The 15347-nt window shown below is 39.0% G+C and overlaps 2 protein-coding genes across 3 annotated transcripts in view; one reads left to right on the forward strand and one right to left on the reverse strand.

The window, feature by feature from the left end:
- Window positions 1-13293, reverse strand: part of ablim2 (actin binding LIM protein family, member 2) — an 87886-nt gene extending 74593 nt beyond the window's left edge. Inside the window, exon 1 of the mRNA XM_013915960.1 lies at window positions 12977-13293. Coding sequence (XP_013771414.1) covers window positions 12977-12989 — 13 coding nt within the window. The 5' untranslated portion in view covers window positions 12990-13293. The remainder of the gene's footprint in view (window positions 1-12976) is intronic.
- A 1016-nt stretch (window positions 13294-14309) lies between these two features.
- Window positions 14310-15347, forward strand: part of zcchc4 (zinc finger, CCHC domain containing 4) — a 12960-nt gene continuing 11922 nt past the window's right edge. For both annotated transcript variants that reach the window (XM_005753197.1, XM_005753198.1), the window contains exon 1: window positions 14310-14506. In XM_005753197.1, the coding sequence (XP_005753254.1) occupies window positions 14419-14506 (88 nt within the window). In that variant the 5' untranslated portion in view covers window positions 14310-14418. The remainder of the gene's footprint in view (window positions 14507-15347) is intronic.

A 15347-nucleotide genomic window follows, 5' to 3' on the forward strand; every position in this document is an offset into this window, starting at 1 on the left:
TTTTTTTTGCACTAATAAAGTTGTGGAGTTGTAAAGTATTTTGTCTAGTGTCAATTATATCGTCAGCTATATCGTTATCGCAAATTTTCAAATGTATATCGTGACAAATATTTTTGGTCATCTCTAGTGCGTTGTCGTTTTAGCGTGACACATGATGAGCAAACTTAAATGATAAGTTTTCAAATTTTATAAACGATTGAAGGTTTAAGTTTTAACATGTTGCTATGGACCTCCCTCTGTCCAGGTCTCCAGCCAAAGAAATGGTGTCACACCCTAGTGGGCAAAGTTTTTATTTCAATGTCTTGTAAGACACAAAAACTTTAGTACGACAAACTGAAAATGTGCATGCCGATGTACAAATACTCTGCAAACACAATTGAAAATCCTGGTGAATACAAAACTGGCATTTAAAGTTCATGAATCCAAATTACAGTGCAGATAGTTAGAAATCTGTGGGCTTCAAACCCAAGCCAAAATCCCTAATCAGGATCAGGGGTTTTCACAGACTGTGTAATAATCCATAGTTAGCGTTTAGTGCCTGTTAAGATTTCCCATTGAATTTTAGTTTTAAGTCAAGCCTTCCTGGATACAGCATACAAGGTAACACAATATTTATTATTTTGTGTATCTGTATATTGGAATTTAGAGACCTATAGTCTGCATCTGTTAAAGTGGATGAATGGGCAGAAATTTAGCGATACCATTTAGCATCTTAATTTCCAAGGTCACAATTTCTCTAATCTGGGTTGCAGGGTTGTTCAGCACTCTCTTTGTGAGCCTGTAGATAGATTTGTGTTCAACTGACACGCCGAGTCAACAGTATATCAGTGATATTTAGTTCTGCAACCGAAATGTAATAAACAGTGCAGGAGACAATATAAACTGAAACCTCCACTGATGGAAAGCTGCTGTTTGTAGTGTACACTTGTGTGTCTTAGTGCATCTAAACATGTGGAAACACCCAATCAGATTATATATCCGGACAGATGAAGGCCAGAGGAGGATCTAAAACCAGCTCACTACAGCAAATGTTTCTTGACCTCTTTTTCTTCCCTGCTTTAATAACCACACACGAGCTGCTACTGGCACTAACATAGAGGAGGCAAACCCTGTTTAAGGGCAATAAAGCCATGTTATACTTATCAATTTGCTGTATCAAGGTTCTCCTTTTTAAAATAAATATTCTTTCCGTTTACTAAGTGCGGTCATTCTAACTGCTTTTTTTCTTTTCCTTTTTTGTTAGCATGAAGTTACAATGATAGTCAACACTATTTCTTTAAGGCTTTTAATCTTAAATGTCTTCATATACTTTTTGACTTTTCTTAAATGATAAAACAAACACAAGATGTGCTTTGGGATCAGAGCTGTGACATGATTGATTGTGGCAATGGGTCACACTTTCAATTCATCACACAGGGATGCTTGACTTCACTTTGAAATGAAGCAGGTATGAATTATTTTTCAACATGGAGGGTTAATGTTGTGAGGAGCAGCTAAACCCAACCAAGTAGTTGGTAAGAGGCCAATTGAAAGCAAAATAACAAAGTAAGAGAAACTGAATCAATTCAAGATATAGATGATTCCCTAAGACTGATCTTAACCAAGCAAAGTCCAACCTTTGCATTTACCATTGCAATACGACAGTGAAAATGTGTAAAGGTAACAAGTGAAATGTGCACAAAGGTGCACATTATAAATACAAAGTCAAATTGCAGATATATTAAAATACCCTCTCTCTGAATATTGAGATTGAACCAGACTCTGTATTAGGGTTAAAATATATAAAAGACCTTGATTATAATCTTACTTAACATCTTGTATTTATTGGGCTGCATTTCAGAAATGTATAAACACTCAGTTTAATTTACTGTATGTAAGTACTCTGTGCCTGTATAAGTTTAAGTTTAATAAAGAGTTTAATGAAGAAAACACTCAAATAGAAGAATGTTGTAAATATACACTGACTCGTGTATAATTACATCTTCAAACAAATTGAAGAATTCTCATAAATGTAATTAATTAATTAGAAATAAATATCAGCAGGTATGTATTAGTGGAAGCAGCCATGTTGCCGTGCCATCTTAAATACAGTGGCTAAGATGGACCAACATGACAAGATGCTAACGCTAATAGTGTTTTATGTAAATGGCGACTATATATGCAGCACGCCTTATGAGTTACGTTTAAATTAAAGGTTACATTAAATTAAATGTATGACCGATTTTTTTAGGTGACTCTGGGGTAAAAAATATCAAATACCACAAAATCTTTAACAGAACAATGTCTGTTTTTTATTCCTAATTTATTTACTAAGTAATGATATTATTCAAATATGTTAAAATATATTGTAAACAATATATTATATGTAATAATTTATAAGTGCAATATATACAAACAACTGTAGAAACAGACTGCCTGGGTACAGCTGTTGTGAGGAAATGGAAAGCAGCTTGCCATGAGCCTTATGAAGTACAGTCTAAATTTAACGTTTTTGATCACTCTTGGCTGACTAAAACACGTTATGTCTGTTCTCAGTCATCAAGGTCATCATAGTCTAAGGAGCTTGGAAAGAAACGCGTCCGGACTTCTTTCAGTTGTTTGAAGACGTAACTTAAAGAAGTCCAGATGCTTTTCTTTCCAAGCTCCTTAGATCTGACTAAAACACGTTTGTCCTAGAGCAGCCACCATAGCTGGGATTATGCATTTTAATTGGGAGGCATAAAAACCTATTTTCTTACATCTTTTCTTCTTTTCTAACAAATAGAATAAGAAATAAAATAGAACAATAGCCCTTTATTGTCCTTGCACATATACAATGAAATTACGGATGCTCCACGCCAACTGTGCAGGAGTAAAATATAATTAGTTAGACAGTTAGATAGTCAGGAGGACTATTTACTGCACCCTAATACAAAGAAACCAGTTGACTGCAATCTACCAAGATCTAACTGTGAGGTTTTACACACTGTAATCTTTGAAGCTTCACTTTAATTCATATCGCTGGTTAAAATAATTAATTTTGAATAGAAGGCATACATTTTTATTACCTTGGCTCTTTGTGTTTGTTTATTTTTTATTGTTATAATATATGAATATTAATAGCATAAACATCCTCCAGTTTTAGGCCACCCCATGCAATTAGGGGTGGGGTTATTTAGCATAGCAATATTTAGATCTTAAGTGAGTACATTGCTATCCAAGTGTGGTCCTCATGAGCACACCCAGTAGAGCTCAGACAAAGACAAAGCACTGCACCCTAATGCTGATGTTCAGGATTAGTGATCCCCACAGAAGTGCAACTTGAAGAAAATCTCTTTCATCACAGTATTTTTCCTCCAGTCTACAGCAGAGAATTGCCAGCAGACAAAAAAATCACTAATCTAACCCATTTAAGGTCCTCCTTTGGAACTTCTTCAGAAAAGCATGACCCATAATGCGAGTCTGGTTAATTAGTTCAGTCACAGGGGAAAGGTGGAGTCTGAGAGATACAAAGGAAATGGAAGAAGAGAGAAAGGGAAAGAAAAGAAAGGGGGAGAAAATAGAACATGTGAAATAAACAGACTGAAAAGGTAGGAAGTAGACAAGTCAAGAAGGACATGAAGGAGATAAGTGGTAAAAGGAGGATGGAGGACACATGAGGAAATGACATCAAACAGACAAAAGAGGGCAAAAGGGTTAAAGGAGAAGAAGGGGCAGAGGGGCAAAGGAAGTAAAGAAACAAGAGAGAGGGTAAAGGAAAGGAAGGGAGAAGGGAAACAAGGATATAAAAACAGGAAGAGAGAGGGTGGAGTTAGTTTTTTGATCCTACTGAAGAAAGAGTTGGGACAGGAATAAAAACATTTTGTTTTTCTTCAGCTTGCGCACAAAGATACTGCAGACCCTGTTAAAGTATATTTTATATCCATTCACAGAAATGTGACCAACATTTGTCAGCCAGCAATCCAGCAATGATCAATCACAGCATAGCACAACACCACACACACACACAAAGGTGAAAGTGAATTGATCTTTGTCTTTCTCCCGACATAGCAGTAATCCAATCCAGGACTTTGGCATCTAGGTTAATACACACAAGTGCAACACACCCAAGTATGTGCCTGGACAGAGCACACACAAGGAAGCACACAATGTGCACTTGTTAGCTGTAAAAGCATCAGAATATTAGCAGGAATCTTCTGGCAATGGGGCAATGTGACTGTATTGGATATTTGCTTGGTTGCATACAACGCTGGGTGCTGAATATGCAGTGCATATGTGAAAACACATTTTCTACAGTGCACTAAAAGTATTGAAAGTCACAGTTGTCTATAGTGCCCTAAATAATTCAGTGGTATGGACAATACCAAGTTCACTTAGTCACTAATGGGATAGTAAGTTAACACAACTTATTCTGAAGACAGTAGAAATGCATCCTGTCTCTTAATTGTCTGCAAATTGTGGATTTTTTTTGGAGCATCCCACACTTGGCAGAGTAGTGTTTCATAATAGTAAAACTTGCAAGCTCCTCTGTTTGGGGTCAGCACGACATGGTTTGCTAAAAAAGGCTTTCATTGATTTCCTTTAACCCATTGAAGAGATGTGGAGTAACCCACCAATGATGACAGTCGAGAGTTTTCCTACATTTTCTGCCACTTCCAAAGAAAATAGTAAAAGATTCTAGACTGTAGATTTGCTAAATGAATTTAAAAAAATATCTTGTGTAGCAAGAAGGTCCTGAGTTCAATTTCATCATCAGGCCGGGGTTTTTCTGTGTGGAGTTTGCATGTTCTCCCCGTGTTTGCGTGGGTTCCCTCCGGGTACTCCGGCTTGCCCATAGGTGTGAATGTGAGCATGAATGGTTGTCTGTCCCTGTGTGTTAGCCCTGCGACTGACTGGCGACCTGTCCAGGGTGTACCCCGCCTCTTGCCCTATGACAGCTGGGATAGGCTCCAGCTCCTGCGACCCTGAAAAGGACAAGTGGAAGCAAACGGATGGATATCATACAAGGACCATACATCCACAATGGAGAACTGACACAGTGACTGTCACCACAAGATTATCCACTGCTGAGGTAAATCGAATCAAATCCACTGCAGATCTGCGATTTACAACTTTTTAACTTTTACAATTTGTAAGTTTAAAGTTGAACAAAAATAAAGTTTGCATCTTGTCACAAATGAGAGTAAAATGAAGAATCCTGACTATGTGGATTGGCATGCTGTCTGCAGAGGTCATGCTGGCCTCCTAAGGGGGAAAAAGTCAGTCTTTTACTGATACTGTAAATCTTTGCAAGGGTGCTAGTTTCCTTTCAAATAAAAAGTCACTTTACGGTTGCAGTTGTATACAGCAGCTCTCTTCTACTACAGACTTCACAAGTGTTGTTTTGTTTCTCGATTCCAAGATAAACTGAGATTAATATTTTCATTTGTCTGTTCTCTCCAGGTACTCGGGCTTCCTTACACAGTCCAAAGACATGCAATTAGTGGGGTTGGGTTCATTAGTGATTCTAAATTGCCTATAAGTGTGATTGTGAGTGTGAATGGTTGTCTGTCTCTCTGTGTTAGTCTGCCATCAGACTGGTGACCTGCCAATGGTGTTCCTTCTCGCCCTATGGTAACTGGAATACACTCCAGCATCTAATATAATACAATATAATACATTTCATAGAACAATTTTAAGTATTTATCCAAAGTAAAAAATCCCCTCCCTTAGAGATAGGGTGAGAAGTGAGCCAACTAGAAGGGGCTCAGAGTAGAGCCACTGCTCCTCCACATTGAAAGGAGCGAGAGATGGTTCGGGCATCTGACAAGGATGCCTCCTGGTCAACTCCTGGATGAGGTGTTCTGGGCCCCGGAGCAGATCCAGGACACGCTGGAGAGATTATATCTCTTGGTTGGCCTGGGAACGCCTTGGTGTCCACCCAGACTGGAAGAGGTGGCTGGGGAGAAAAACGTCTGGGCTTCCCTGCTTAGGCTGCTGCCCCTGCGACCCGGGCCCAGATAAACGGAAGAAGATGGATGAATAGATAAATAGATAAAAAAGGCCCGGGCTAACTTGGCTAGCTATCTGATCAAGTTCGCATTTGGTCCAAATCTATCTGTGTTCACTCTATTTCACTTTTCACCTTGAAACTAAATAAAGTTGTGGAATTGTTCCTACTGAAGTACAAGAGTAATTTTTACAGATGTAATATTTGCGCTTCGATCCGAAACACTGAACTAAATGTCTGTAGAGTCACACGGAATAAACAACCAGCCATTCCTGCCTTCATCAAAGGCCCACGTAAAACAGCAGGCTGCAGAGAAATGCCACAAGCTAACACCACACTGCAAGTTTAATCACTGCTCCTGAAGCCCCAGGTCAGGGGTTTAGCACCAAGGAGTTCAGCCAGTATTTATCCCAGTAAGAAGAGCTATGGTGTCTCTCTAGATCAGCAACACAGTTGCTGGGTCAACTGCTTTTTCATCCAGCACTTCTGGGTCACCATTGTAGCAGCAAGAGCATGACCACAAGCGATCTTTCCCAAAACACATAAAAGGCTATTGCAGATTTGTTACAGTTACATTTTGTTACAGATGACATAATTGTATAAAGCTGCTTCAGTATCACTTGAAAAGCTCAGAGCCATTACTTATGTTGTTAGTAACATCTGTAATCTTCGTACAGATGTGAAAAGGGTCTGAGACATGTTTGTGGACTACAGCTTTGATCATGATTTACAATCCACCATGAGCTGTTTCTGTGAGGAAGTGAACTTTCTGATCATTTACCAATAGTAATTTGGTGATTATAAAAAAATTTGATTCAATGATAATTATTTAATTATCATTATTGCGATCTATCACAGCAACTAAATCAGTTACTGACCTATACTGACTCATATCCCAGATGAAACAAATTGTCCCTATTTATATAAACACATATGCATGCTTGTGTATAATCTCCACATATTAAAACACTTTCTTCTTCTCCACTTGCAGAGGAAAAAACTTACTGAAAGAAAGAACGATATCCCCATTCTCGACACACAAACAATAAACTGCACACACACACACACACACACACCCTGGAGGCACATGCCTCAGAGGGCAGAAAGCACAAAACAATGCTGCACCTCCTGTCTTGTGAGACACATTATTTAACTGCACAGAGGAAGGCGGAAGCAACGTTTCTGCAAAACTGTGACTAATGCCAAAAATTGTAATTACACATGAATGTTTGCTCATTAGCTTGTACTCAAAGTTTCCTGCGCCTTAGCTGGTGCCAATGTTATTTTTCAGTGGTAAGAAGATTTTGAAATATTCTGCAATGATGCACAGCGTTAGGTGTGCAACAGCATCAGTTTGCATGAGTTTGTGGAGATTAAAAAATAAAATAAAACATGTAAATAAACTGAAACAAAATGTTATCCATGTTGCCACTCCCACATAATTTGGTCATAGACACAATGGTAACCTCTCTGTTTCAAGCAGGGCTGCAGACAGACACACAGCTCCTCAACTCATTAACAGCTCAAGTAGTTAATGTTCATGTACACCAAGCATGACTTTAGGAGGAGTTTCATAGGTCAGGTTTCAACAACCTGGCCTGTGCACATATTAATGTTAGCCACTTAACTATTAGTAATTACCCGACAGCCACCTGTTACCCATGTGTTACCATGAACATAGCGGCTAGTATACTGTAGTTGGAATGACAGAGCAGATTACAGACACACAGAGTGTGGACAACTAATCTGAGCAAAGAATAGAGCAAATCTGGAGCAGAGCAGCCAAATCAGATGGGTGAAGCTGAAGAGCTGAGCTGCAAAGAGCAGAAGACTGAAGTGGAGCAATGTGAACTGTGGATGAGGGATATTCTGCAGGCAGATGTGGATAAACGATGAACTGTTTTTCATTGTTGTAGCCAACTTTATCCAAAGGTTCCTGGTAGCGTTTCCACAATGCTCTTCTTCTACAATTATGAAATTATTTAGATATTTTGTATTGTGTTGTTTGTTATACTCTTTGCTTATTCGTAGGTTCTAAATGTTTACAATTTATAATAAAATAATTTTTTTTAATTGTAAAACCACTAAACTTGAACTGAAATGCTGAATTTTGTTAAACCTAACTTATAGTTGGGGAAATATATTGGAAACAGACCCAAAGCAAAACTCTTACTAAAACTAAAACAATTTAATATTTTTCTAAAAGATTTTTAGTTTATCAAGTCTTGGAAAAAATCCTGCTATTTAAAGGGAAAAGCAGCTAGCCCTGTAGGCTAAATGTAGCTTAGCAGCCTAGCTTACAGAGCGCAGCCCAGTGTAGCACAAACATCAGACTAACAAGGATCTAACTCTGAAACAAAAAATAGGTTAATTCATGAAATACTGAACGATCTCACTAAATTCCGCTATAACTAAAGTTAAAGTGCCAGAAGGCTTTCCTGATTTGGTTTTCTAATTTGTCAAGGGTGGTGCTGAAAAGACACTTGGTTTTGAGCCTGTGTAGACTGTGGTCATAGTTAGGGTCACTAAAACCAGTGAAAGTTCAGCCTGGAAGCAATTTCCACTAGCCATAATGTGTTTTGATAGGACTATTTTCATAAACTTGTTTTAGGTTCTGAACATTTGGCCTTGAGGATATCATTAAGAGGTCAGCAGGTTCATACGAGGAGAAAACTGTAAGAAACAGTATTGATTAGACCTCTCTTCATGTGACCTGGGGCGTAATCTGAGCTGGAATTAACAGGCAAATTCACCGATGTTCCATCCCTCTTTGTCACTGATTCCACTGTGGTTAGGGGGATCAGTGCTGTCAATGTGTTCCAGCTTAGGAAATACCTTGATTACAAGGCCTGGAAATAACCTAATCTACTGTAACTCTGAACCTACCTCCTTCATGCATCTACTTGTATTTTTATGGAACTGAAAGAACGCAGACTGATCTGAAAACGAAAGACTTTCTGTCAGGTATATTCATCATCTCTAAGAGGTTTATTTAAACTTGGTCATATCCCGAGCTCAAGAATCTTCATAGTATCAAATTCAAGTGTTACTAGTAGGGCTGGGCCATATCATACCGTTCACGGTAATACCGGTGTAATGTTGGGCAACGATAAGAAAATGAAATATCGTGATAGGTGGGTAAAATGTGCATGCACAGTGCCTTTGTTTACATACGCACATGGCAGCGACGCAGAATGAGAAGAGCGAAAGTGGATCGTTGAATGAAACGGATGAACCAGAATTGGTTTGTAAAAATGCTGCAACTTCAGTGGTGTGGAACTGGTTTGGCTTTCATCCGTCAGATACACAACAAAGCACTATTTTTGGTAGCGCATGCTAGCAGGCCGTGGTTATTACCGTGTTTTTTTGGAAAATACGGCGCACTTAAAATCAATCCTTTGATTTTTCTGAAAATCGACAGTGCCCCTTATAATCCCGTGTGCCTTATATATGAATTCTGGTTGTGTTTACTGACCTCGAAACGATTTTATGTGGTACACGACGCTCGAAAATCTGTCAAATGTTTCAGTACAACTTTGCTAAGCTATGAAGCTGCACCGCTTGATGGATTGTCGGAGTATTACGGCTATCGTAGGCAGGAGCCTCGCGGAGTGATAGTACTGTGCTTCAACATAATATTACCGTATTGGGTGTGTATAACCTCTTTTTAGGTTTTGTGGATATTATACGTGGTTATGCTGAGGATATGTCGGTCAGTTTCCACTGGAAATGCATTTTGGTTAAACTGTCGGCAAGGAATTTGCATTTGCACTGTTAAATTTTCATATAACTTTAATGCACTTAAAAAAGCTGCTTGTTTAAGTGAAAATACATTGACTTTTTTATTTTTTTTGCACTAATAAAGTTGAGGAGTATTTTGTCTAGTTTCAATTATATCGTCAGCTGTATCGTTAGCGCAAATTTTCAAATGTAAATCGTGACAAATATTTGGTCATATCGCCCTGCTCTAGTTACTAGACAACCGCACTGTGGATCTCTCTTTCCTTAGTTCTTTATTTTTTCTAAAGAACATTACCTGAATTGAGGCCTGGAACTTCATCTATGAACAGTCCCATTGGGTCACACTGGTTCTGGAAGGACAGTGTGGTTTGAGATAAAGAATGAATCAGGTTTGTCTGTTTCACTGTTTGGTGAAATGTGACCAGTACCTCAGGATAAAAGAGTCAAAAATGCTAAACATACATATGTAATTAACACATTAAAGCTGGATTATGAGCTTACAGCTGAAGGACATTTAAATATGTTGCCTATTGAGATCTGCTATTTGGCAGCTGCAATCCCACACACACACACACAAGAAGAAAGAAAACTAGAGAACTATTCCTGAAAATTAGTTAAAGAAGAATAAATGTGGTCATACCAAGACTTGTACAAACCCTGGTTTTGCCTTCTGTACTGTATTTCCAATGATATTTGCACATGGCTCAAGAAATTGTTGCACTTATCACTTATTTTCCCAGAAAAATATGAAAAAATGAGGATTGGCTTGAGACTTTTGCACAGTAATGTAGGACTATGGCAGGGCCAGGTAGTAGACTTGTAATTCTTAACATTATTTTACACTGAGATAAAGATAAGGGGAAAAGTCAGAACAGGACAGTAACGGGATTGTGATCTGGAAAATATCAAAAATCAACTTAATCTAGTGAAAGGAAAATATCTCAAAACATAACTTTCGTTTTCCAATAACATGCTCAATCATCAAAACAAGCTGCCAGTGCTCCAAGCTTCCTTGTTTTCAGAAACACCCTCTGTAAAGATTAATGAACACATCTCTTCGAAATAGACTTTTTTTGCTAGCTAAACACACAAATACAACAGCACCTCTTCAACAGATAAAGCTGTTTATCAGAAGCATACTGATCCTGTGTGTGCAGACCAGCTGTCAGCATGCTTAGGTAGAGATCTGAATCCCTAATCACATATTTTACCAACATTCTTCATCAGCTAAAAAGTTACATCTATCAAAATGCATCACACAGAAAGGTGACAAAGTCGCAGAGTAATGCCATCTCAGGGTTGTCTCTGTCTCCATCAGATTATAATGGTGTGCACACTGCAGCACTCTCATTGATGCCTCCAACAGCCACGGTTTCCTCATTGAAGCTGAGGACAGTCCATTTTCCTGTCTTGAAGAACCCAATCTCTTTCCCTACTAATACTCACATTTCTACTTGCTTTGGATTCCAAGTTTTAAAATCTGACATCTGGTAAAAGACATCAGGAAACAGAAATGGCGGGGAAACATGTATGCATCATCAAACATGCATCTTACTAGAGTCTCAAAATAATAATTATTTATACTGGCCCTTGGTGCAGCTCCTCATTTCATCAAGAGTCATAAAGTGAGCAATTTTAGCTCCTTTCTCTTAAAGGCCAGTCTCCCTCCCTCTTTCCTCTGATTGTCTTTGCCCCCACAGACAGTGTTTGAACAACAGCTGGGTGGGACTGCTGTGCTTACAGCCTTTCACTGACATAATTAAAATCCAAAAGTAGAAAAAAAATGTTGTAGTCTGAATCGTAAGTGTTTACTCATTTCTTTAAACAATTTTTAACATGAGTACACATCTGCAATGATACTAACTCACTGGCCACTTTGTGAGGTACAGCAGTTTAGCTACTCATTATGGCAAATACACACACATGGCAGACAGTTCATATGATCACAATGACCTGCTGAGGTTCAGGCCAAGCATCAGAATGAAGGAAAGGTGCTTTGAAGTAACGTTAAACATGTCATGGTTGTTGGTGCCAGATGGGCTGGTCTCAGTATTTTAGGAACTGCTGATCTACTGGGGTTTCCCTTAACAACCAAGGTTTACGGAGAATGGTCCAAAAAAGTGAAAATAGCCTGTGAGCGACCTTGACCATAGGTCAGAGGACAGCTTTGAGCTGATAGGAGGGCTACAGTCATTAAAATAACCACTCGTTGCAGCCAAGAGCATCTCTGAATGCAACACAAATTATGAACCAGATATGCTGCAGCAGCACAGGCGTTACTCCTGCCAGCTAACAACAGGAAACTACAGTTCACACAGCCTCACAAACTTCAACAAAAGAGGAAAAAAACATTTGGATGATAGGGTCAGGATGGAGCCGTCCTGCTGGCATCAATGGCTCATGCTGTGGAGGCTGAGCTGAGTTTGAACACCACTGCCTACCTGAGCATTGTTGATGACCTTGTCCATCCCTTTATGAGACTGCCTACTCATCTTCTGTGTGTTATTTGTGAGCTATAACACATCCATTTGTAATTTACCCTTAAGCAAATTTATGTCTTAACAACATTTTATTTACTGCCACACCTCATGCCGAGGAGCTTTCTCGCATTAGGAACTTATTATTGTGGAACTTGTGTTGCAAGTTTAGCTCTTGGATTTATTTGCACAAGCAAACCAGAATGGCACTTAACTGCCTAGTTGACACGACACACAGACTTCAAATAACGATCAACCTTTTTGTGCCACAGCTGGCAGCACCTCACCAAAAGTCAGGCCTGCTGTAGACACACAGGCATACAGTCATTGCAGAGCCACATGATGAAAAGAGCCACCAAAGCCACTGTGGGTGTAGCTGCAACCTAATTAACCCACATAATATCATTTCTCAAAGGGATTAAAGCTGAAGCTTTGTCTAAACTTCAGATTCTAGTCTTTAATGTAGAATCTGTTATCTAGGTGCGTTCTGGTGCCCCTTTTGCAGCAAAGAGAGGGAATGAACTATTTTTATGTTCTAACCGATTATAAATACACTTTAACCATATATTCCACACCTGATCACATAATAACAAACAAAAACAAAAAAGCACCATTACCTGAGACAAAGAAGAAAGGCACAGTATTGATCAGCTAACTGGGTTTTATGATGATCCTTTTAAAAGATATTATAGAAAATATTATTGGAATGTTTCTATTAATACTAAAACATTTGCGTTTGTGTAGTTAAAAAACCGCAGTGTTTAATGTAAAATAGTCTAATCGGTCTTACCCGTGCTGCTCATGGTGCCAGTCAGATATATTCTCCAGTCAGATGATGCACAGTAAACAAGTCACTATCCACATTAACAGTACATGGATGCAAAGCGCGCAAGCTTCAGTGGCAGCCAGCCGAATGAATGACAGAGAGATGTTTACACGGGAAAGTGCAGCAGAGAGTCCGGCTGTGCCTGGCTGCTGACGCCGCACAGATTTCCACAAACAGCTGCACCGTGAGGACAATGTCCTGCACACACTGCAGAACTGCGCTGCCTCTCCGTACAGCAGACGGTGCAGGTTGGGTGTGGGCGCACGGTGCAGAAACGCTAGTGTCAAACTCGAAAGGAGAAGGGATTGAGCAGTGTCCGGTGCGTCATTTCAAAATAAATGTCAGTTTGAACGCTGACGGTTAAGTAGCGTATCTGTGCTCTATGTTATAAAATGTAGCAGAAATGCGACCTTTATATCTGGGCTACTGGGAATCCCAAAGCTACTTTTTACTCTCTGTTTGTGCGAATTTGATCTGAAAATATAATAAATATATGGAATATATGTATAACAAATAAATACTGGCAAATGTTTTTGTTGGAACTTGTTATTCTGTTTAGATTTTAGGGGTAAGCGTCTCGGGAGAGTTTTTCCATCACTCAAATAAAAGAAAACATTTGGAGATGATCGATTCCTTCTTATTTCACTAAAATGTATTTTACTTTGAAGACATAAACTGCAAGCTTCCTGTTTGGATTTAGGTAACAGCGGCCGTATTGTCTCTTGAAGCTTCAGCATCCAGCCGGCAGTTCCAGAGCAGTCATCGGGCTGACAGCGCCACTGCGCTCATGGCTCGGGATTTATGGGAATTGTATTTTTCTTAAAGAAAACCCGCCGTGTAATGACAGAGTATCCAGCGGTGGACTACATTCCTCCTGGTATAAAGAAACCTCATTGTAAAAGTCGTCTTTGTTTTTGAATACTTATTTCACAAAAATTCATTCTAATTTGAAATAAATCTATTGCTAAATATACAGGTAAGGAAAGGGTTCTGTGGTTCAACACTAATATATTTAATGATATTTTTTAAACTACTGCTCCTTGGACAATCAATGTCCAATTAATTATAAAATAAATTATGATTTTGCATGTGAATTAAAGTCACTCCATAAAATAGCATAAATTCCTAAAATATATCGATAACACATCGGATTTTATCATGATCTTACTCCTATTAACCACTACCAATACAATTAACCCCACACAACTGAAATTCGTAAATTTTGACAACAATTTCAGTCATCATCAAAGTAAACTGGACCAATGATCTTATTTCAGCTTTTGTTTTGCCCTCTGCGACAACGTGGTTGTGACGTCATATCTCCGCGACAAGAAAAGGGCTTCATGGGCACACCATCATGTTGAAAGGTTTAAAGCTAAACTTTGTTGTTGCATAAAATCGACAGAATGGATGTAAACGAGGAATATGGCAACAGTTACGGAATAGAAGTTATTCTCGGTGAGGGCGGGAAAACAGCCCCGTGTTGTTCTCATGGTAAGTTTACTCAGAGTAAGCCAAACTGAGTTTGATGTCTTATTTTAAAGTTGCTTAGCCTTTTTATTGATATACTTAGAACAAGATTGTCTGTGATATTATACATGTAATCAAGGTATTTTAATATATCCTGCCTATAGTAGCTAGCAGTAATAGGGGTGTATTTCTGAAAATGAAATCTACTACATGTGTATATAGTACACACGCTTACAGGTGTCGTGCCAAGGAAGGCATCTCCGACAGAGTTTGTTTACCCTTCGTCTCCAGCATCCACTGGGTTGTCCAAATCACGGACAAACGGTATCTCTCATTCTTCATTTTTAGTTCACAAACACTTCTTATAATGACTAACTACTCCTGAAATTTTGGAGATGTTAGCTCTTTATACAGCAAAGTTACAGCTCCCCACGCTAGGGGAACAAATTCCGTCGTGGATACGTACCTTGGCACGACCGGTTTGGACTTTCTTTTTCAGTGATCAGTGGTTGTTGATCAATGGTCACGAGAATTTGCATAATTATGACCTTTGTTCCTTCAGTGGGCTGGTTTCAGTCATTATGCAAATGTACTGTTTAAGTCTGGGGAAACCTGCAGTCAGCTGAGACGGAAGACGTCACTTGGATGATGACGAAACGTTTCTCCGTCCAGATGAACAGAATCAACTTTTGGGGACTTTCTTTTTCCTTTAAAATTGCTTTGATTCTTTGTGCCACACATACTGCAGGGTGCAGAACAGGGCCGTGCAGAGAGGTTTAAAGGGGCGGGTGCTCAAAGTTAAAAAGGGGCACATTGAACCAGGCTGAATAACAACAACACACATTCATCAAGAATCTAATGTGGG

This window comes from Pundamilia nyererei, unplaced genomic scaffold, assembly GCF_000239375.1.
Source record: "Pundamilia nyererei isolate P.nyererei 1_Seehausen unplaced genomic scaffold, PunNye1.0 scaffold00411, whole genome shotgun sequence".
NCBI lineage: Eukaryota > Metazoa > Chordata > Actinopteri > Cichliformes > Cichlidae > Pundamilia > Pundamilia nyererei.